The sequence below is a fragment of the Hypomesus transpacificus genome, chromosome 1, assembly GCF_021917145.1.
Source record: "Hypomesus transpacificus isolate Combined female chromosome 1, fHypTra1, whole genome shotgun sequence".
Classification (NCBI taxonomy): domain Eukaryota; kingdom Metazoa; phylum Chordata; class Actinopteri; order Osmeriformes; family Osmeridae; genus Hypomesus; species Hypomesus transpacificus.
Genome location: NC_061060.1, coordinates 10,664,577 through 10,685,872, shown reverse-complemented (window position 1 = coordinate 10,685,872; position 21,296 = coordinate 10,664,577). Strand labels below are relative to the sequence as shown.

General features: G+C 49.4%; 1 protein-coding gene across 4 annotated transcripts in view; it reads right to left on the bottom strand.

The window, feature by feature from the left end:
- LOC124464485 (teneurin-1-like) overlaps nt 1-21,296 on the bottom strand; it is a 71,010-nt gene that overhangs the window by 8,037 nt on the left and 41,677 nt on the right. For all 4 annotated transcript variants that reach the window (XM_047016402.1, XM_047016477.1, XM_047016499.1 and 1 more), the window contains 11 exons: nt 20,862-21,094; nt 9,879-10,033; nt 8,082-8,165; nt 7,683-7,877; nt 7,266-7,353; nt 6,126-6,322; nt 5,692-6,005; nt 5,157-5,329; nt 2,452-2,696; nt 477-770; nt 105-349 (listed from right to left, as the gene is read on the bottom strand). In XM_047016402.1, the coding sequence (XP_046872358.1) occupies nt 105-349; nt 477-770; nt 2,452-2,696; nt 5,157-5,329; nt 5,692-6,005; nt 6,126-6,322; nt 7,266-7,353; nt 7,683-7,877; nt 8,082-8,165; nt 9,879-10,033; nt 20,862-21,094 (2,223 nt within the window). The remainder of the gene's footprint in view (nt 1-104; nt 350-476; nt 771-2,451; nt 2,697-5,156; nt 5,330-5,691; nt 6,006-6,125; nt 6,323-7,265; nt 7,354-7,682; nt 7,878-8,081; nt 8,166-9,878; nt 10,034-20,861; nt 21,095-21,296) is intronic.

Sequence of the window (21,296 nt, the reverse complement as noted above, 5' to 3'; positions counted from 1 at the left end):
ATCAACTGATCATTGGATTTCTTACAATGGTTTCTGACCTAATGTCATGTTTTATTCATTTTTTGAACAGCAAAGTTTTATACAAAAAGTTGAAGGATCCTGACCTATAGATGGCGCTGCGCCCAGTGCCCAAGTACTGAGTCCTCAGCAGTCGTCCATCCAGACTGAAGTCCTGCAGGAAGGAGGCGTGACTGTCGGGGGGCGTGTAGATGTTCCGGTAGTAGCCAATGGAGAGGAGGGATTGGAGAGTGTGGCGCACCATGCTGGGCATCGTCACAGCAACCAGGCGGTCCGTCTGGTCATAGTCGAACACGTAGCGCCTCTGGCTGTGCAGAAGCAGCATGATGGACTGGACACACACACACAACTACAATGAACACATGACTTTGACCCAACAGGGGCTTCTTTGAAAAGATCTCCATCGAGGGCAGGAAGCCACTGAAACCAGCGGAAGGCCCCAGAACATCAGGCCTTACCTTGTCCACGTAGGTATAAGTCCAGATCTTCCCGTTGACCCAGGCCCTGGACACCACCCTCCCCCCATCGTACTCCAGCCTCTCAGCCCACTCCCCCCTGTGGATGGCCCCCAGGAGCCCCCCCGGGGCGTAGCTGACGTTGACCTGGGTGTACTTGCTGCTGGGGGACCAGACCAGGGGCCGGCCCAACGCGTCGTACTGGATCCGCAGTGTGAACTTGCGGTGGTCATCGTAGATCTTCCCCATCATGGTGCTCGGGTCAAAGTCAATGGAGAGCAGATTCCTGTTGTGAGCCTAGAAGGATGGAAGGGACAGGGTAAGGCAATATTCATTCCATTTGAAGTCATGTAAAATCGAGTTAACAATGTCCTGTTAATACATAGCCTAGTTTAGCATTGTTGCTTCAGGCCAAGTTGTGGTTCTCTGGATGGTGTGAAGTGATCATGGCTTGAGCAGGTTGCTTTCCTTTCTACAGGTGGAGGGATGAGGGGCTGATGTCAGGGTAAATGTCTTCTTGTTCTCACCGCGTGGTGATCAAACTGTGGCCAACCACCGTTGACGCTTCTGCCCCCTCCGTTGACGCTTTTGCCCCCTCCGTTGACGCTTTTGCCCCCTCCGTTGACGCTTTTGCCCCCTCCCCTCCCCTCCCCTGTGTGCCACATCCAGCACAGAGGCCTTGGGTGAAGGCCAGCTTAGATTTACATTTACACATTTAGCAGACTTACAGTAAGTACAGGGACATTCCCCCCGAGGCAAGTAGGGTGAAGTGCCTTGCGCAAGGACACAACATCATTTGACACGGCGGGGAATCGATCCGGCAACCTTCTGATTACTAGCCCGACTCACTCACCGCTCAGCCATCTGACTCTCCGAGTGTCTGTACATAAGTGTTGCTGGGTGAGTGCTCTTTATTATGGGCACTGGCGTCATGTTATGCAAAAAAAGATAGTTATTGAATTTGAACTAGCATCTTCTTGAACATGACAAAAATAAAACGACAACTCCAAATAATTCTAAATGGCCCTCCACAGAGTTTAATCAAGGACAAAACAGTAGCCAGTAAAACAAAAAAGACCTGCACTGTATACCATATACTGTCCTGTGATCAGTACACTATATTGTGTAACTACAGAACTGGAATTTGTATAATACTAGTGGCTATATGCTGGAAAAACTGTCTTATTCTAGATTCCAGATCTTCATTCTAGTGGTGCATTGTTAGTCAGAACTGAGTTGGTCTTAAGAATGCCCTGTCCTTTGAGACTTTTCACAAACCCTCCCCACATACTTTAGGATGATTATTTCTTCATACCCAAACTGCTTTGGGTCTGCATGTAACAGTGTGTTGCAGTGAGGTACATGGATCCAGATGTGACGTGACATGGAAGGCGAGGCTTGGTGGTGGCCGAGGGGGTTAAGGTAGGCTTGGTGGTGGTGGAGGGGGTTAAGGTAGGCTTGGTGGTGGCGGAGGGGGTTAAGGTAGGCTTGGTGGTGGCGGAGGGGGTTAAGGTAGGCTTGGTGGTGGCCGAGGGGGTTAAGGTAGGCTTGGTGGTGGCGGAGGGGGTTAAGGTAGGCTTGGTGGTGGCCGAGGAGGTTAAGGTAGGCTTGGTGGTGGCGGAGGGGGTTAAGGTAGACTTGGTGGTGGCCGAGGGGGTTAAGGTAGTCTTGGTGGTGGCGGAGGGGGTTAAGGTAGGCTTGGTGGTGGCGGAGGGGTTAAGGTAGGCTTGGTGGTGGCCGAGGGGGTTAAGGTAGGCTTGGTGGTGGCGGAGGGGGTTAAGGTAGGCTTGGTGGTGGCGGAGGGGGTTAAGGTAGGCTTGGTGGTGGCGGAGGGGGTTAAGGTAGGCTTGGTGGTGGCGGAGGGGGTTAAGGTAGGCTTGGTGGTGGCGGAGGGGGTTAAGGTAGGCTTGGTGGTGGCGGAGGGGGTTAAGGTAGGCTTGGTGGTGGCCGAGGGGGTTAAGGTAGGCTTGGCTGTTACCCTGAGTCTGCGCTCGTAGGTGCTGTAGTTGCTCCTGGCCTGCTCCTTCCTCTGCCTCCACTCCACCAGGCTGGGGGTGTGGTCTCCTGGAAGGCTGATGTTGCAGCGGCTGGCGGTGGGGCTGACCCCGCCCCCTGAGGTGGCGGGGAGGAGGGGCTCGGTGGTGAGGGACAGCTCCATGCCGCTGGCCAGCAGGACCAGGAAGGAGCCGTCTGCACTGACCCGGTATGAACTCTGAGCATGGTCTGGTGGCACACACACACACACACACAGATAAGTGTGAGACACACACTTGTTATGAACATATATGGATACACACACATTTAACCACATAAACAAAAACCGACTGACTAATACACACACACACAGGAGGAAACAGGTCAGGTGCGATCAGGTCTATGAACGACCCACGCTCCAGCACCAAAACACCCAAGAATGTAAAAACCAAGCGGAAGCGAAAACAAGGCGACATACAAGTGAAAAAAAGTACGAGTGACAGCCCAGTCAGAGAGAAAACAGAGGAAGGAGGATGAGATTTGACGTTCTGCTTTATTTCCTGTCTCTGCACCCATTTCTGAGCTGTTCACAAGTCTGCAGAAGTTTCCCACAAGCTCAGCCTGCAGCTGTTCTGCTCTGTTATCAGCTCAGCCTGTTCTCCAAGCCACGCCTGAAGAACATGCTCCACCCAAACAGTGTGGGACAGAGTGGCCGTCCAGTGTGAGATCACCCTGGGGAGGAGATCCGATCAAAAGACTTGGGTGATTATTTGGGGGCTGTAAGAGCCTCTGACTAAAAGCGGTGGAGCCTCCATACTGAGGTGCTGCTCTTGGTGCTCAAAACACACCGCTCACTTACACCTTTTGGTTTTTAGGAACCTATTTAAAGTGTCAAAAGGGACTATATGGATTGTGTGATGACTGATGGTGTGTGTGTGTGTGTTTGGGGGGAGTGGGGGGGGTGTCCCCTCTGTGGTCACAGCCTTCACATGCATGCAAAGGTGTGGCTGTTGGTCTGCCTGGTTTGTATGAAGGCGCGTCAACACCTAACAGCAAAACAGATGCCTCTCCAAGTTTCAGTTTCTCAGAAATGTTACGGTTTATTGTAAGTTCAAGAACAGTTATGTAACGGTCTAATGTAAACTAGCAGTGGTTGTTGCTGTCTAGAATAAAAGGTGTTTGGTATCTGTGTTTGGCAGGGAGACAAGCTGTGCTAGACTGTTACAGGGAGGATTGGAAACTGGTCGGCATATTTAAAGCAGTCTGTGTGTGGGAGTCAGGTGGCAGAGCAGTTAGGGAATCGGGCTAGTAATCAGAAGGTTGCTAGTTCCTTGGGCAAGGCACTTCACCCTACTTGCCTCGGGGAGAATATCCCTGTACTTACTGTAAATCGTTCTGGATAAGAGAGTCTCCTAAATGACAAAATGTAAATGTGTGTGTGCATATGTGGAAAGAGAGACAGTTAGAGAGGGTGAGAGAGGGAGAGATAGAGTGAAAAAGAACAAAGGGGAGAGAGTGTGTTTTCACATCTGTGATTGGAGCGCAGTTTCACTTTAACTGCAGTCCTGTCATTGTAATAAGTGTTTGAAAACCGTTTTAAACAATCCAGAGAAAAATCGGCCCCTCCCTCCTCATCTTTCCTCCGCCCCTCCACTCTTTTAGGCACCTCTTCCATCCTCTTCATCCATCCTTTCATCCCCTCCTCCTTTGTCACAGTCAAGCTCCCTCAAAACCATCAAACAAAACCACCACTTTGAAGTAAACAACGTGTGCATTTTTGAAACAATTAGTCTTGAACCAATAAAACAGGAGGTGTCAAATAACAGTGATTTGGTTTGGTTGTGTACCACTAGGAATGACTAATTGCCAGTGAAACCGAGAGCTGAGCAATGAAAACTCTCCAGAGTGGTGGAAGTGAAATCTGTCTGTGAGTAGGAGAAACATGCTGAGGAACATGTAGCGGGGCCAATCAGAGACCTTCAAAGAGGCGGGCGCCCCCCTCCCCCCACCCCCAGTGGCAGGAAGATGCATACATATATCATGTGATTGTTGATGGTTCAAGGGTTGCATGGAGAGGTAGGTGATGGGGGCGCGTGGTGGGGGGGGTTAGATATGTAACGGGGCAGAGACGGATGGAAGAGTTGGTGATGGGGCCAGAAAGAGATGAGGGGGTGTAGGTGAAAGAACAGGGGGATATGATTGGTAGGTGAGGGGTGAAGGGTAGATAAAAGTGTACAAGCAGAGCCAGGGGGACAGGGAGGCTGTAACAGTGAGGCTGTAACAGGGAGGCTGTAACAGTGAGGCTGTAACAGGGAGGCTGTAACAGGGAGGCTGTAACAGTGAGGCTGTTACAGGGAGGCTGTAACAGGGAGGCTGTAACAGTGAGGCTGTAACAGGGAGGCTGTAACAGGGAGGCTGTAACAGGGAGGCTGTGACAGGGAGGCTGTAACAGGGAGGCTGTAACAGGGAGGCTGTAACAGGGAGGCTGTGACAGGGAGGCTGTAACAGGGAGGCTGTGACAGGGAGGCTGTAACAGGGAGGCTGTGACAGGGAGGCTGTAACAGGGAGGCTGTAACAGGGAGGCTGTGACAGGGAGGCTGTAACAGGGAGGCTGTGACAGGGAAGCTGTAACAGGGAGGCTGTGACAGGGAAGCTGTAACAGGGAGGCTGTAACAGGGAGGCTGTAACAGGGAGGCTGTAACAGGGTACCCTGTCTGAAGGTGTAGATGGTGTCGCTGGCAGACAGGTTGGTGGTGGTGACAAAGTTCTCCCTGCTCGACGCCTCCACCTCCACTCGGGACGGCCGCTCCGTGTTGCCGTGGAAACCACTGACCTCGCCTGTGGGCAAGGTGATGTTGATGATATGTCCTTCGCTGTTGTACCTGAGAGAGTAGACACACACACACACAGGGGAGATGTCACAAGTGATTTATACATGTAATTACCCATCTGTGGATTTTTTGACAAAGACTACAGGCTGGTAATACTGATTAAGCCAGAGAGGAAGGTTGTGTAAGCGAGGTTGTGTATGCTTGTGTGTATTCAGCGTCTCAGTAAAAAATTAAGCCAGTGATCCATGCAATGAACTGAGGTGGTGGCAGCAATACACACCCAACCACTAGATGGCCCTCACACAATACACATCTCACTGCAGGCGTACTGTAGACACACACACACACACACGCACTAGCCCAGCACATTACAGTATAGACAAGACAGAAAGACAGAAAGAAAGTATCCTCACTCGTAGACGGTGGTCCAGCTATTCTCGTTACTCTTGGTTGCTAGGAGACCCGTGTTACCGTGGTAAGTGAGGTGGGCAATGTCGTGGCTTTGGGCAGACACCTTCCTTAGCATTCCGCTGTTGCTGAGAGACAGCCAGTACACCTGTCCGCCAGGCAGGGCCAGCCAGAGGGGCACGCCGCGGGCATCCCTCCTCACCTGCAGGCCCCGCCCATCCCGGCCCAACACCCCTGACAGGAAGCTGTCCGCCGAGTAGGAGAAGTTATACAGGAAATGACCTGTTATCAGGTGTTTGGTGGACAGATGTGATCCATTCTAGAGGGGGGGAAGAGAGGAGGCCAGAGGAGAGGAGATGGTAAGGCCATCAGATGAGAGGGCCCGAAAAGAACTGATGTGCTACCAAGAGGAACTAAGCAGGCCGGTATCCATGACTACCTGGCTGAAGAGGTAGAGTTCCTGGTCCAGAGGGGAGCTGATCTCCAGCAGTCCAGCTGGACTGGGCTGGGGCTGGTTGGGGCTGACCGCCCTGACTCGGATGTTCCCCAGGTCAGCGATGTACAGCGTCCCATTGGGCGCCACGGCCAGGGAGGAGGGCGCTTTGAGACGAGCGTCGCGGGCATACCCCCCATCGCCTGCGGAAACCGGAAATCATGCTCACCTACACATGACCACTTCCTGGACGCCCCCCCCACACCCCCTGCATGCACTGCATATACACTCACACATGAACACAAAGCAACTCAGAGGCAGGCAAGGACAGAAGGCTCCATGCCTCTGAAGTGACTTACAATTTTCTAACAGTGTGAAATGAGTGCATGATAAGAAATATGCAAAGCATGGCTGGGGAAACAGGAACGGTTCCAGCCCATCGGCTTTTAGTGGACACCTTGCGCTTCCTCCGGGTTTCCAGGAGGAACGACAATTCATCTTAGGAATGGAACAGAGATATGAAGCCTTATCCTGGGAGATTAAGACCTAGAAAAGGGCCAAGCCGAGGGAAGAACACACAGTGCTGGCAGTGCTGTCATTTCAGGCCACAGTCTAGAGGCTGAATCAGCGGCTGACATTTGATGAGATGTTTCCTTCCTGATCTGGGGAGAGTGCAGGGGATAGGATTCTTATTGAAAAGTGTGACCGTGTGACTTTTAAAAGGCATAGTGCACACACTGCCCCCCCCCCCCCCCCCCCCCCTCCTCACCTCCCCTGCACACATCCACACGTGTAGGCGCCCGCACACAAGCACGGACACGCTCGCTGACATGCATCCACGCACACACACACACACACACACTCTGCGTGAGGGGAACCACCACAGTGTGCTACCCTGCTATGATCTACTCTCGTTCTCTTTCTCTCTCTCTGCTCCACACTCATGCCACCCCGTTGTTTTTCTCTCTCTGTCGATCGCCCCCCCCCACCCCACCCCTCCCCTCTGCCAGACCCCCTCCCCACCACCACCACCATCCTTCTAGACACCCCCCAGAATTCCATCTCTAATACGGTACCGGAACAAGCTGTCAGGGGTCTGTGTGGGAGAGAGAGTGTGTGTGTGTGTGGCTGTGTCTGAAGCCCTACCAGAGAAACAGTCACAGTTGGAGTCTATCTTGCAGTCGCAGTCGGTGGGGGCTCCGGAGATGACTGAGATCTCTCCGTTGGAAGACACCTGCCAGGCGGTCAATAACACACAGCATGGCACACCCACACGCACACACACACTGTTATCATTAACACACAAAACACACACTACACTACAAAACTTTGCCCGAGTTAAAAGTTTCCCATTCTCTACCGCCCCAAAAATATATTGGTGAAAGATAGCAATTTAGAACACAAACGTGAAATCATGTCAAATATTATAAACTCAAAAAATACATTCTCATTCTGATATGCACAATTATCCTAACACACGCTGTACACAGCGAATTGGTTTCGAAACCATTGGACACAGGAAACCTGTGACAGATCAGATGAGCTCATCGGCGGCATGGCGACCTGTTGGATGCGGTTGATCCTCCTCTCGTCCGTCTCGGCGATGAACAGCGTCCCGTGGTGTGACAGGGCGATGGCCTTGGCCCCCTCCAGGGTGGTGCGCATGGCGGCCCGGCCCAGCAGGCGCTGCTCCGGCCCAGGCACCGGGCAGTGGATGGGTCTGCCCGCCACCATGCGCACCTGCAGGCTCTCTGCCAGCTACGGACATAGAGAGGCTGCTCGGACTGGACCTGGTTTGCATGTGTGTGTGTGTGTGTGTCTGTGTGTGTGTGTGGGGGGGGGGGTAGGCATGTGTGTGTGTGTGTGTGTGTGTCTGTGTGTGTGTGTGGGGGGGGGGGGTAGGCATGTGTGGGGAGGAGTGCGTTCTGGTTTGTGAGTGTATGTTCATGTGTGTGTGCCTACCTGGAGCACAATGTTGTTGTCTAAGATGTAGAGAGAGTTATCCAGAGGGTTGATAGCCAGATCGGTTGGCCACTCCAGACGCACCTAGCGGGTGAAAACACACACACACCAATCAACCTTTAATACTTTTTCTATATTTAGCCCACAATGAAACACCGAAGCACAAAGCACACCAGCGTTAAAAAAACCTTGTTCCATGGAGGACACAGAGAGCTGGTGTGGAGAGAGGTGGATGTATGCATGTGGGGGATACATAAAGCCCTCTCAATAACATGGCATTACCCCCTGCCGACCCCCGGACGCCCATGCAAAGGTCAGCAGCGGCGCGGGGGGCGAGCGAGGGGCGAACGGGGAGAACTTCCTGTGTTTACACAGGGCTTACGGCGGAGCGGGCGACGACTCCACGCTCCAAATGTCAGGCAATAACGTCGGCCCAGCACGGATAACACACCTCACGGGGGGGGGGGGGGGGGGGGGGGAGGGGGACACGCACACATGAAACACACGCACATATATTACACACTGACACTGCAAGCGTGTGCGCGCGTGTCAAGGGCAGCTGTACACACCCAGGCTGGGGCACATCCCTAAATTCCCCCTCGTGACAGTCAACAAAGTCTTAACTTATCTACTGTAGTGTGTTTGGACATGCATAGTATATACTGTAAATGCAGACTTGCGATTGAGACATGCAATCTGCATACACTCCAGTGATTGATGACCCAGGGGGAATAGATTGGTAAATAAATGGATCATGTTAAATTGCGAGTGACATGTCCAATTACAGGCGCTGTCAAATGACAGAGCAGTGGTTTTCACACTGAAATCCTATTTTAGCCCAGATCCATCACCCGTTACCCTGTCACACACACACACACACACCCCTACCTGACAGGCGTTCAACCTCCGCTCCGAACACACTCTGCCCCTAACGCACACCTACGCAGCCCAGCTAACTTTAGATGATCTGAGAACATTGACTGCCTAAATGATATTTTCACACAGAGAACACGTGTATTTGTCTTTTATTCAGCTTAAATGGCAGCAAGCTTGTGAAAATGTTTGTATTGGAATTCCCAGAGACAGTTGTTAACCGTGTTGGTCAGGTAAAGGTTAAAGAGTTATGTATACAAGCTGAGACACGGGCAGAGGATATGGAGTTCAACCTGTATGTGTGGTCGTGTGTGTGTGAGCGTGTGACCGCGTGTGTGTTGTCCGCTGGGCAGGACAAACAGATGGATTAGGTTTTAAGAGAACTCTTAAAAGGAATACAAGAGGACCTCGGGGTCTTCACCTGGGTACTGACACAGACACACCGACACACACACGCTGGTACTATGTGCATCCAAGCACACACATACAAAATTGTTGGCATTTACATGCACTCACACAACACACACACTCATGATGGCATGTGCACATATACACACAAACACACCAAGACACACACATCAACACACACACCGAGACACACACGCACACGCACACACACACAGGCAGAAAGTAGCGTCTGTGGTTGATCTATAATTCATGTGAAACTCTAATAGCTCTGATATCTCTGAGCTGTGTGATCTGATGGGTCAGTGATCACTGGGTCAGCAGACTGGAGCTGTGTGTGTGTGTGTGTGTTATCCTTGCCTGAGGCAAAGGCCAGAGTGTGCAGCAGTAATCTAAGGGTCAAAACTTTCTCTCCAATATTCAGACAGAACACACACTGGTCAACACCATATAGAACTCTAGGTACATTCATCACATAGATGCCTGGTCAACCGACAGTATTACATGCCATCTGGTTACCTGGGTGATGTCCATGCGCGAATCACAGCTCAGGGGTTGCGTTGACATCAGGCCGTTGGAGCCAATCACCGTCGAGAGCACGCCCCTCTTGTTGATCTTTTTAATGGTGGTTCCATCCACAAAGTAGACCAGACCCCTTTTATCAACGGCAATACCTGGACGGGAAAAAGGAGAGACACAAGAGAAAAATAATGAGAGAAGAGATGGACACAGAAGAAAATGTGTGTGTGTGTGAGAGAAATACAGAGAGGGGGGGGGAGAGAGAGCTCCTACTCAACTTTTACATTCAGTTGAACCAGGCATCAGTCTTATCAAAAGCACACCAGCGTAGAAATGTAATTATAACACCATTCCAGAACTTTCTGAAGGGATTAGAGCCACGCAACAGGAGGGAAAACGTACTTGTCACATTAGATGGCAAGCAAGAGCAGAGCTGCTGTGCACTCCTCTCTCTCATGTCAGTGTGTGTGTGTGTGTGTGTGTGTGTGTGTGTGTGTGTGTGTGTGTCGTGTTCTTAAACCCCTATTACGGCAATGCAGTGCGGCGAGGAAGGCCACCTCATATGAAGAGAGCACAGCGCTGCAATACACCCTGGTCTTTCGGCGGAAAGGTCAGGGAGGGTGATGAATCATGGGCTGGTTGGGGACTAGGAGCGACCTTCGTCCTATCCTCCTCTCGTCCTCATTCCTGCCTGATATCCATAAGGGCCGTGGCACAGAGTCTGTTCTCCTGCTATATCTCTCTCTTGGCCTCCACCATCTCACAAAGCAAACATGATTTCCTCTGTTGCCACCACCCTCACTAGAATACACACTGTACACAGAGGGGGTTCTTTTACCATAGCGCTGTGGTTTAATCGAATCAGAAGTCTCCCATCATGCTCGGCTGTGAAATAATTATTTGATCTTGTGAAAGAAAAAAAGGAGATGACTCATGAATATCTCCTCAAACGAGATAATCCCTTTAAGTAAACAGTGAGAAAATATGGTGCAAGCCCTTCTTTTGATCTCTTTTTAAGGGCTTATAGTTACATTTTTCTTTATTTTGCTCTTCTCGTCAATCTACTCTTCCGTGTACATGTTATACAATCCTGTTTTAGTGGGAAATTAAATAATTGTATTATTAACAAGTTTAATCGTAGAATCTTGAATTTGAGACCGCTGTACACAGAAGGTGTGTGTCACGTTAAACGCATTACTCTCTCTCTCTCTCTCTCTCTCTCTCTCTCTCTCTCTCTCTCTCTGCCTCTCTCTCTCTCTCTCTGCCTCTCTCTCTCTGCCTCTCTCTCTCTCTCTGCCGCTCTCTCTCTCTCTCTGTCTCTCTCTCTGCCTCTCTCTCTCTACCTCTCTCTCTCTCTCTGCCTCTCTCTCTGCCTCTGTCTCTCTCTTTTCCCTCCTTTGTTTTCCCTCTCTGGCCCTGTCAGGTTGGGTTATGTATAGGTATACCCCCCCCAAACCTTTATACTCACACCATTTTTCCTTCTCTAGGACCACCCTCCCCTCCTCTGGACACCCCCCCCCCACCCCCTCCTACTGTCCTCCAGGGCCCGGGATCGTAAATTGCGGCTGAAGGGGGCAGGGGCGGAGAGGGGTCATGGTGTTTCCTGTTGGAGTTGGGGGGTGGGGGCAGAAGGTGAACTGCATTTCCTTCCCTACTACCACACTCATCCTCTCACTGACACAGATGGATCACATGCACACACAGACACTTTCACACGGGTGTGTGTGGAGATGCCTGACCACACAAACACACAACACACACACACACACAGGTGCACACCCCCCAGTCCTCCACCGCACACATACACCCTCCGTTCCTCCACCTATCCGTCCATCCTCTGACTCACTCACTCACTCCATCTCTCCCCAGTTCCATATCTCAGGGCTAATCAGATGGCAGCCTTTAACCCTGCACCATGCTTTGGGCTCTATTTCCAAGCACTCACCTCCTTTCTTCGTCTCCCATTCTCCTGCCCTCCATTCCTCTTCCTGTCACTCTCTATTATATGGGTTGTGTCACCTCTCTCAGCACAAACCGAGCCTGCACTTATGACCGCCACCCCCCCATTCGACCTCCCCCCCCAACCTTCACAACACTCTGTCCCCCATCCATCCTACTTTCACATGCTGCACTCCTCCGCCTCCCTCCCTCGCTCGCTCCCTCTCTCCCTCCTTCACACACGTATACCCTCACCCTGTCCCTGATCCTGTCACTTGTAAATCCTGCAAATGGGTGGAGAAACTGTCACTAACTTTCCCCTTCTAGTCACCCTCAATCCATTCTCTCTCTCTCCATCCTTATTTTTAAGTTTGCTCAGCGTGGTGATCAAATCAAACTTACATTAAGAGCCATGGGGCTTCTGGGGGGAATTATTACATCCTGGAGTGATAAAACAGGGCTATATGATATCTGTGTTTATAGGGCTTCCTCTCAGAGCGAAACAGACCCACCGTTTACCCGTTTACACTTCCAGGAGAGAGATAGTCTCCATTGTTCCTGAAGTATCCGTAATCCTGTGAAGATTAGTCGAGATTCCCAACTGTCAGACGCATCATTTCCCTCTGAAGGAGGAAGGCTGGTGGGGAGGGAGCCCCAATGGAGTGCTGCGGTGTCGGGGGAATTTACCGCCTGCGTAATGCCAGCACCCGCCCGGTATTCACAGGACTTCAAAAGATTTACGAGCGCCAGCCAACCCCCCCCCACAACCTAGCCAGGAGCGGTCTGACACTCCTGTTTAGTGGCTGGCAGTAAGACTGGGGGGGGGGGGGGGGGGGGGGGGGGGGGGGGGGGGGGGGGGGGGGGGGGGGGGGGGGGGGGGGGGGGGGGGGGGTGCAGGAAGAGAGGCAGTGGGACGGTGGGAGAAGATAATTGAGATAAATCTATACTCCGCACAGAAACTGACGTTTTCCTGAAAGTTCCGGGACTGGATTTTTATCATCAAAGAGAAGAGAATTAGACACAGAGTCAGACTGACCTTGGACGAGAGGAGCAGGAGGAAGAGGAGGAGAAGAGGAGGAGAAGAGGAGGAGAGGAGGAGGAGAGGAGGAGAGGACTAATTCACTGCGTCACTTCACGTTCTGCTCAGATGTTAGTGAAGGAGAGAGTGAGACAGAGAAGGAAAGAGAGCTGGCACGGTTTTTCAGGACTTGCGAATGTGTGTAAATCTTTGTGTGTGTGTGTGCGTGCGTGCGTGCGCACACCCGTGTGTGTCTTAGACAGCAGAGGAAGTCTAACCACAACTGTTCTAACCGTTCCTCTCCAGTGTTCACCTCATGCTGCCCTGCATCCTTCTGTGGAGCGAAGACAACAGTCCCTTATACCCTCACATCTGCATGGACACACACACACACACACCAACACGTACATACACACACGTCTATGTAAACACACATACTTTCAGCCAGACATATATGCACACCTGTAAACACACATACACACAAAGAGCAGCTGCCTCATTCTGGAATGACTAACCCCTACAGAGCCCGTCAGTCACCCTACGGGAGAACTCCCTCACCCCACATGGTCACCGTAGGTGATAATCATACCAACTGAATATATAACCACTGGAATCAGATGTAACCGTACCCCAGTTGCTAGCAGGTGTGTTTGACAAGTGTGTATACACTAATTGCATCAGTCAGGTGGTTGGCTTACAATTGGAGGTTTGGTGCTTCTGTGATAACCTGCGGATCGTGGATTGTATGGGCGACTTTCAGCTTAACTACAACCATGCTGTGAGGAAGTCCACACACAACACACACCTTGGAGTTGATTTAAGATGTGTTCTGAGGCCAAAGAACCCACACATGCACCTGTAAAGACACACACTTATCTAGGCTGATACTATTGTGCTGTTATATAGTATTCTCAACTCAGTTTAGGTCAAACTTATTCCAATGAATGTTCTGCAGTGAGGTTACACAAGTGTGTGTGTGTGTGACATAACTCTCATCCTAGCAACGAAAGGATTGGTGCATCACCTTGTCAGCCTCTATGGTTCTGAAGTTCTATATTTGCTCTGTAGTCAGGTAGCAACAGTTGACTGCTGTTTTTAACCAATAAAATACAAGTAAATCGCACTGAATTCAACCACAAATCTAGTAGCATACCTTCACACCCCCCCCCCCCCCCCCCCCCCCCTCACAGCGTGTGACTTTGAAAGTTGATATAAAGATGTGGATACTTGTTCCATGATAACATCAGGCTCCCACTCACTGTGTTGGAGAGGTGTGTGTGTGTGTGGTTATATTAAATGGGGTGAGTCTGTGTGTTTGTGCCTGTAGATGTGTGGGTGTGTGCTCGTGTGCGTGTATGGATGCGACGGCGTCCATGTGGGTTTGTCTGTGGCTGAGTAGGTAGCTGATGACATGAGGCATGGCAGTTAATCTGGTTGTGTGCATATGTAAAGGCAGTGCAGGGGAATCAGACCGAGGTTCATTTTGTAGCTTGCTTGAACCGCAGTATTTCTAGATGGTAGAGATTCCCACACCCTCCTACACACACACACACACACACACACACACACACACATATGCACATGTCGTTGCCAATTGTGCCCATGTTTAATCTGACAATTTAAATCTGTTCAGTCATTCTTGTCTTCCTGTCTGATGAAACTTCAGCAGCATGCAGTAATGGAATGTAACACCTGCATGGTATAAACCTTATCTCACTCAAGTACACATATCCAGCGCTACACTTGCTGGTCTGTTTAAAAATGCAACACGACGCTTCCCGACACTTCCATACAAAACTTCCATTGTCGATACTTGATACACCTTCCAATGTGATATTCCATCAATTTGCAGTAGCCTAGATCTTAGATATCACATCAATAATTTAGGGTTTTAATCAATTATTTAAAAAAGAGCCCCACAGAGCAGAAATCAAGATCTGTAATTAAAGTCTGCTGCGTAGATGACGAGTACTGAACTCATTAGTTCCTGCTCGAGTTTGTTAACACATTAACCCCACTTAATTCATCATTAACAGACAGCTCGTTGAAAAACGCAACAGAAAGGGAAAAGGGACATTGCCTGCAAATTTAAGAAGTTTCACGAGTGAGAATATTTTGAAATATGCGATGCTAATTTTCTAGCGCATAAACATCCTTGGGTGAGTATGCAGCTAACAGAATAATTGGCTTGTTTGATATCAAAAGGAGCGATCCAAAGCAATCACGAAAGAACCGCACACACTCAATTATAAAAGCAATTGAAACGCTTCGGAGTAGAAAACTTTATCAAAGAAGCGTGCGTCTGGCCTGCTCGCGTAGCTTCGGTATCTCCGACCGAAGTGTTTAGAAAACACCCACACCGGATACATATAACTAATCACAAAGTATAAAAAAATAACACTTTTAGATGGTACTCTTACTTTTGCTCTACTTATTATTCTCTGCGTGATCACAGTAAATAGCAGTTCAAATTGCATCTACCAAATGTTAAAATTAGAGAGGAATGCCAAGATTGTGTTTGGTGAGGCTAAGTGAAGAGATTTGTGGATTTTGGCACCCAAATAACGTTTAATGACATAAAACGTGTTCAAATAATTATTTTCACAACAACGTTGATCAACAACAACAACACAGATTTTCCAAATAATATTTTATCAAAAAAAAATGTTATTTCGTATTTCATATGAGTTCTTAGTTTTAATGGGATCACTGTGTTAGGCTTGGCCAGTGAATCAGCTAAAGTAAGACCTCCTAAAGTAAGGCATTCTTTTAGTGAATTGTTGTATATTATCCTCCAATGTTAATAAACACTAATTTGATCTTAAAATCTAAAAACCACACACCAAGATTAAAAACTAGATGAAATAACAGATGGATGACACTTCTTCAGTATACCAAAGTCTTAGTGTATGGTCCTCCACATACTTGTTTTTGATTGGATTTGACTATAAAGCTCTTTAGATGACTCTTGGCTCTATAAAATGAATGTGTCTGATGAAGTTTGAGTAGATCACTAGAAGAGGGGGAAGGGCTTGGTTAGAGTTGGTCTGGATCCTGATATTTGTTCAAATGATAAGGACAAAGGGGCGTGCTATGGTCACAGATTCACATTTAGCTAGATTACATGTATTTATTTATTATTTAGTCATCATTTATTATCAAGTAGGTGGAAACTGTCATGCTTGAACTGTTGGGATTATGTATTTTGATCTCTCCTCTGTGAACCACAGAAGTTAATGTAACACAGGTACAGACACTTTGAGAGAAAAATAGTTTTAGAAAAAGAGAGATGGAGAGACAAATAAAGAGTTAGAGAAACAGAGATAGGTAAAAAGATATATATATATATATATATATATATATAGATATAAAGAGACAACGAGAAAATGGAGTTAGAGATTTAGAAAAACAAAAGGCAAAGAGAAAGAGGAAGAGAGACAAAAAAGAGAAGTAGAAAAAGGAGAGAAACACAAATCTCTCTATCCCTCCAAACCCCTGTGTCAGGGGAATCACCTACAGTAGCATAATGTATGTAATATATTCCTTTGCTGTCTCTCAACATCCTTCATCCCCTCTTCCCTCCCTCCCTCCCTCCCTCCCTCCCTCCCTCCCTCCCTCCCTCCCTCCCTCCCTCCCTCCCTCCCTCCCTCCCTCCCTCCCTCCCTCCCTCCCTCCCTCCCTCCCTCCTTGTTCCCACTCCTCCCTCGCTCCCTGCAGTTTGTCACGGTGAGACTGCCACCAGATGAGGCTGACTCAGAGCATCGGAGACACACGCGTGTCACACCCCTGATGATCATGTCACACTGACACCATAGAAGAAGACACAGATAACAAGGACCTCGCTCAGACAGCAAGAAAACAAGGGGCCATAGGCTTTACATTATGCAAGGAGAGATCTGTCATTCACACATACACACACACACACACACACACATGGTCGCACACGCACCCTTTTCTGCGGGGCTCATCTACGTGGTTCCACAAAATAACATAACCACACTTGTTTTTCTACCGGACACCCAATCTTTCAGACACAATTGGAGCCTTTGGCCTTGAGCCTGGATGTTGTATTGACTGTGGCCTTCATTAGGTACACAGTGAGTTATCAGTAATCTCTCTCAGGCTCCCGCACCTCAGACTACTGAACAGCTCACGGTCAACCATACAGACAGACAGCCCTAGACAGTAGGTGTGTGTGAGTGTGTGTGCAAGAGAAGACGGGATGACCCTAGACCACTCTGGTTCATCTCTGAACAACACAGGGAAGGAGAGATTCCACAGAGACCCCACTGTGTAGCTGACCTGGAATCAAACCGAGGTCGACACCAAGGCTAGGTTATCCCTACAAGCTAAAGCCTGAGAGACCACAACTGACTTCTGGACTCAGAACAACCTCTTTATCATGCCTTTGTAGTTCCATGGCTGTGGATTTCACACTCTAAAATAAAAAGGGCTAGAATCAGTATGACCTTGTAGCCCTTTTATTTTACAGTGTGAAAACAGAATATGTTGGGTTCTGCTAGACCAGTCTGGTTAATTCATGGCTGGTATCATTAATGTAGAATTCTTTCCATCGGCAAACATAATCAGTTCAATATTGCCAGCATTCAGGTTTAGTAAAAGTGGGATTTTTCATATACCCAGTCACACACACACACACAAACACCCACAGGTGCACGCAAAAACAGACGCACAAACAAATATGTGCGCACGCACGCACACACACACACACACAACACAGACTATATAAGAAAAGGCTGGAGTGTATCTGATGACCTTGCCTATCGGAACTAACCCCACAACTACTCTTCTGTTCTTCTGCACAACAGAGAGAGAGATGGAGAGACCGAAAGAGAGAAGGAAAAGGGGAGAAAGAGATGGGAGGGAGAGAGTGGATACGTCAAAGAGGGAGAGAGATGGCAGAAAGCAAGAAACGGAGGATCTTTCCGGAAACAGAGGGCCTCTGGTACTAACGCTTTTGCGCCCACTTCAGGCATATTTGTTTAGCAATTTGCACGTAAAAGCATGGTGAGGTATGTACAAACATGCCGCACTGAGGTAAAAGCGCAGACTGCCTGTCGCGGGAACTGAAAATGGCAAATTACGCTTTTCCGTGTCTTGCATATGCATTCATGGGAGGGTCAAGGGGAAAGTGGGAGATTCCCATAAAGAGATGGGAGGTGATGCGTCAATGTGCCTAATTATGTATTCCGCGGTATGTACAAAAACCGCCTATGAAAGCGCACCTCTATTTTGCGGTGAAAATTCTCCGCTTTTTTTAAACAGGGGCAGGTAGGGTGGGGCTGAGAAGGGTTGTATACCAGGTTGTATACCTGTAATACTAGATATTAACTAATCTGGGGAGGAAATGATGTTCCTTGTGGGCCGGATGCATGAAACTGCAAGGTAAACTGAGGATATGGTAAGATGGGCTCCAAGGTGGTGAAAAGATGCATTCTCAGAGTTCTGTGGCTCCTCCCACCATGTGGCGAGCCTAGGCGGCTCTAACCTGACTGGAGCTTTGAATGCTCCATCGGCACCGACTGTGATAATATGAGTCACAGAGGCCCTGGGAGATGGTGTGTGTGTGTGTGTGTGTGTGAGAGACAGAGAGGGATGTGGTAGTGTGTCAGCTACTGATAAGAGTATTAGCCTGCCCCCTGTGGGTCAGAGGGAGGCTGGCACTGCGGGCACACACACATACATACGCATGCACACACACACACCCACGGGTCTCTTTGGATGTCAGCTTTGCAAACAGCAGCTAAAAAGCTCTGAGACCAAACAGCAGATAAGACAGCCCCACAATAAACAAGCCTGTCTACTGTCACCGACTGAGCTGAGCATTGCACACACACACACACACACACACACACACACACACACACACACACACACAACATAAACAAGCTTTTTGGGGTAAAAAGAGAAAAAAAAAAGAAAAAAAAAAAGTTTGTCTGAGAGATGATGATAAGTAGGTGATTCATCCAATCCAACCCAAAGAATCTGGAGATGCTGCCAAGGCCTCTGTCTCCTCAGGGATCCAGCAGCCCCTTTCATGTCCGACATGAGATCCATCCTAAATGGAGCGAGGCTCCTTTATTTACCAGGATAATTGAGTGTGGAGGAGAGGCCCATGGTGCCGGCGCTAAACAATACGTCAGATCTGGCCTCCACGTGTGAGCGTTGGAAGGGCAGGGATAAGCCTCGTGGATTAGTGTTGTACAGGAGGAGCGCTGGTGGAACACGTGGCAGGGGCCCAACAATGACTCCCAGGGTTGTTTCCGAGAACAATTCAAAAAAATACAAAATGGGTGAGAAACAGAAGGTTGGACACCAGAGAGGAGAGAGAGAGAGAGAGGGATAGAAGCATGCATGCACTTGGGAAGTGAGAGAGATTCTCTGGGGAAGTGAATAAGGGAACCAGGCAGAAGAGAGGAAGAGACTGGTGAAGAAAGAGAGTGAAAAGGATAGACACTGGGGGAAAAGGGAGAAAATGAGAGCTCGACTCAGGAGAGGAGAGGAAGTGAGGGATAGCTTGGGAGAAGAAAGGACAGGAGCGGAGGGAAAAGGGGAAAGCAAGAAAACGAGGGTTCTAAGGAAAACACCGGAGGACATCAACAAAGATCAATGGTCGCCAATCAGACAGTTGCGACTCGTGAGGAGGGCCTGACAGATTGACTAGCGGCAAGCTCTCTCATGTCACTTTGAAGTCCTCTGACCACTCATTACAACAGACCTCAAAGGGCGTGTGTGTGTCATGTGTCATGTGTGTGTGGCTGTGTCGTGTGTGTGTAAGTGTGCAGACCATGTGTGTGTTTCTATAGCCTATGTATGTGTTTGTGACCTGGTCGGCTGAAATCGGCTTAATGATGATGTTCAGGGTCTAAGGGAATGAGCGAGACATTTTGGTCAAGGCAAGTATCTATGAAGATCCAACTTCAAAGTCCATACTACAAAACAGACGGACCATCCACCCAACACACCGACAGCATTCACAAGTCCCATCTGAGCAGGCCCTAGTCACCCTACAGACATGTCCCTGGTAGATAAGTACTTGGACAGGGAGAAAGACACTGACTCGGCATCATCTACCCCAGAGGCCCCAGACAGAACCTGGATGGTCAGAAGTGTGAAGGATAAGGAGAGACATGTTTGGGGGGGGGGGGGGGGGGTGAGGGGGACAGAGAAGGAGAGAGAGAGGAGGGGTAACAACCTTCAAAACATCTGCCTGAAGGTTCCTTAGATGAATAGTCTCCCTGACGTACAGCAGGAGAGGATGAGACTGAAGGAGAGAGGGAGAGGGAGGGACAAAGTGAGAGACAGAGAGAGAGACAGAAGAGAGATAGAGACAGAGACAGAGACAGAGAGAGAGAGAGAGAGAGAGAGAGAGAGAGAGAGAGAGAGAGAGAGAATACAGCAGGAGAGAATGAGACTGAAGGAGAGAGGAAGAGAGACAGACAGAGAGAGAGAGAGAGAAAGAGAGAGAGGGAGAAAGAGAGAGAGAGAGGTAATGGTGGAGAGAGTAACAATAGAAATACAGTGAGAGCTGCCCAACTAATACAGCGGTAAAAATAGAAAAAAAAGAGAACAGATAAGATAGTGGGAAGAAAAAGAAAGATAGAAAAAGGTAGAATGAGAGAAAATGGACAGATGGAGTTTGAGTTACCAAGAGGGAGAGACAGAGAGAGTCCTGTAACATTAGTGACAAAGAGAGAAAGAAGAATGAGAGAAGCCATGCAAGCATGGCCTAAAATTAGACCTGTTCTTTAACGCTAGGTTGTTGTACTGCGGGCTAAGCTTGACTGGCAGCTGGGAAGGACCGTGGGAGGAGGAGTATGACTGACAGGCATGGATGTGCGACTTGGTTAGAATGTGAGTACCTCTGTGTGTCTGTGTGTGTGTGTGGGATCGTGGGTGTGTGACTGACAAGTGTGTGGGTGCGATTGGCGAGGGAGGTCTGAACGACAAAAGCGTGCATTCTAATTGATCCAATGTGTGTGTGTGTGAGTGGGGGAGTGTCCTACCCCGCGGGTTGTTGAGGGCGGCCTCCGTGGCCTTGCCCCCCTCTCCACAGTGGCTCTGGTCGAAGGGCAGACACTGCTCCCCAGTGCCTGCCACTACCTCCAGGTTCCGGGCTGGGTCCTTGGTAGGGCCCAGGTTCCTGACCCGGTACACCCTCCGGCTGCTGGTGTCGGACACGTACAGCACCTCCCCCACTGGATCCATCGCCAGGTAGTACTTATGGGCTGGGCTGGTGCTGGGTACAGGACAGGAAGGGAAGGGGTTACTTGTGTGTGTGTGCGGGTGTGCGTGTGCATTTTACTGTGTGTCCGTACATTTGTGTTTGTGTTCCTGTTTGGGAGTGGTGTTGTGGGGGATGTCGAAGTGAAAATAGGTGTGCGCAGGCGGGTGTAAGTGTGTGTCATGTTCATTGGTTTCTTATCAGCACTGCCTGTTTC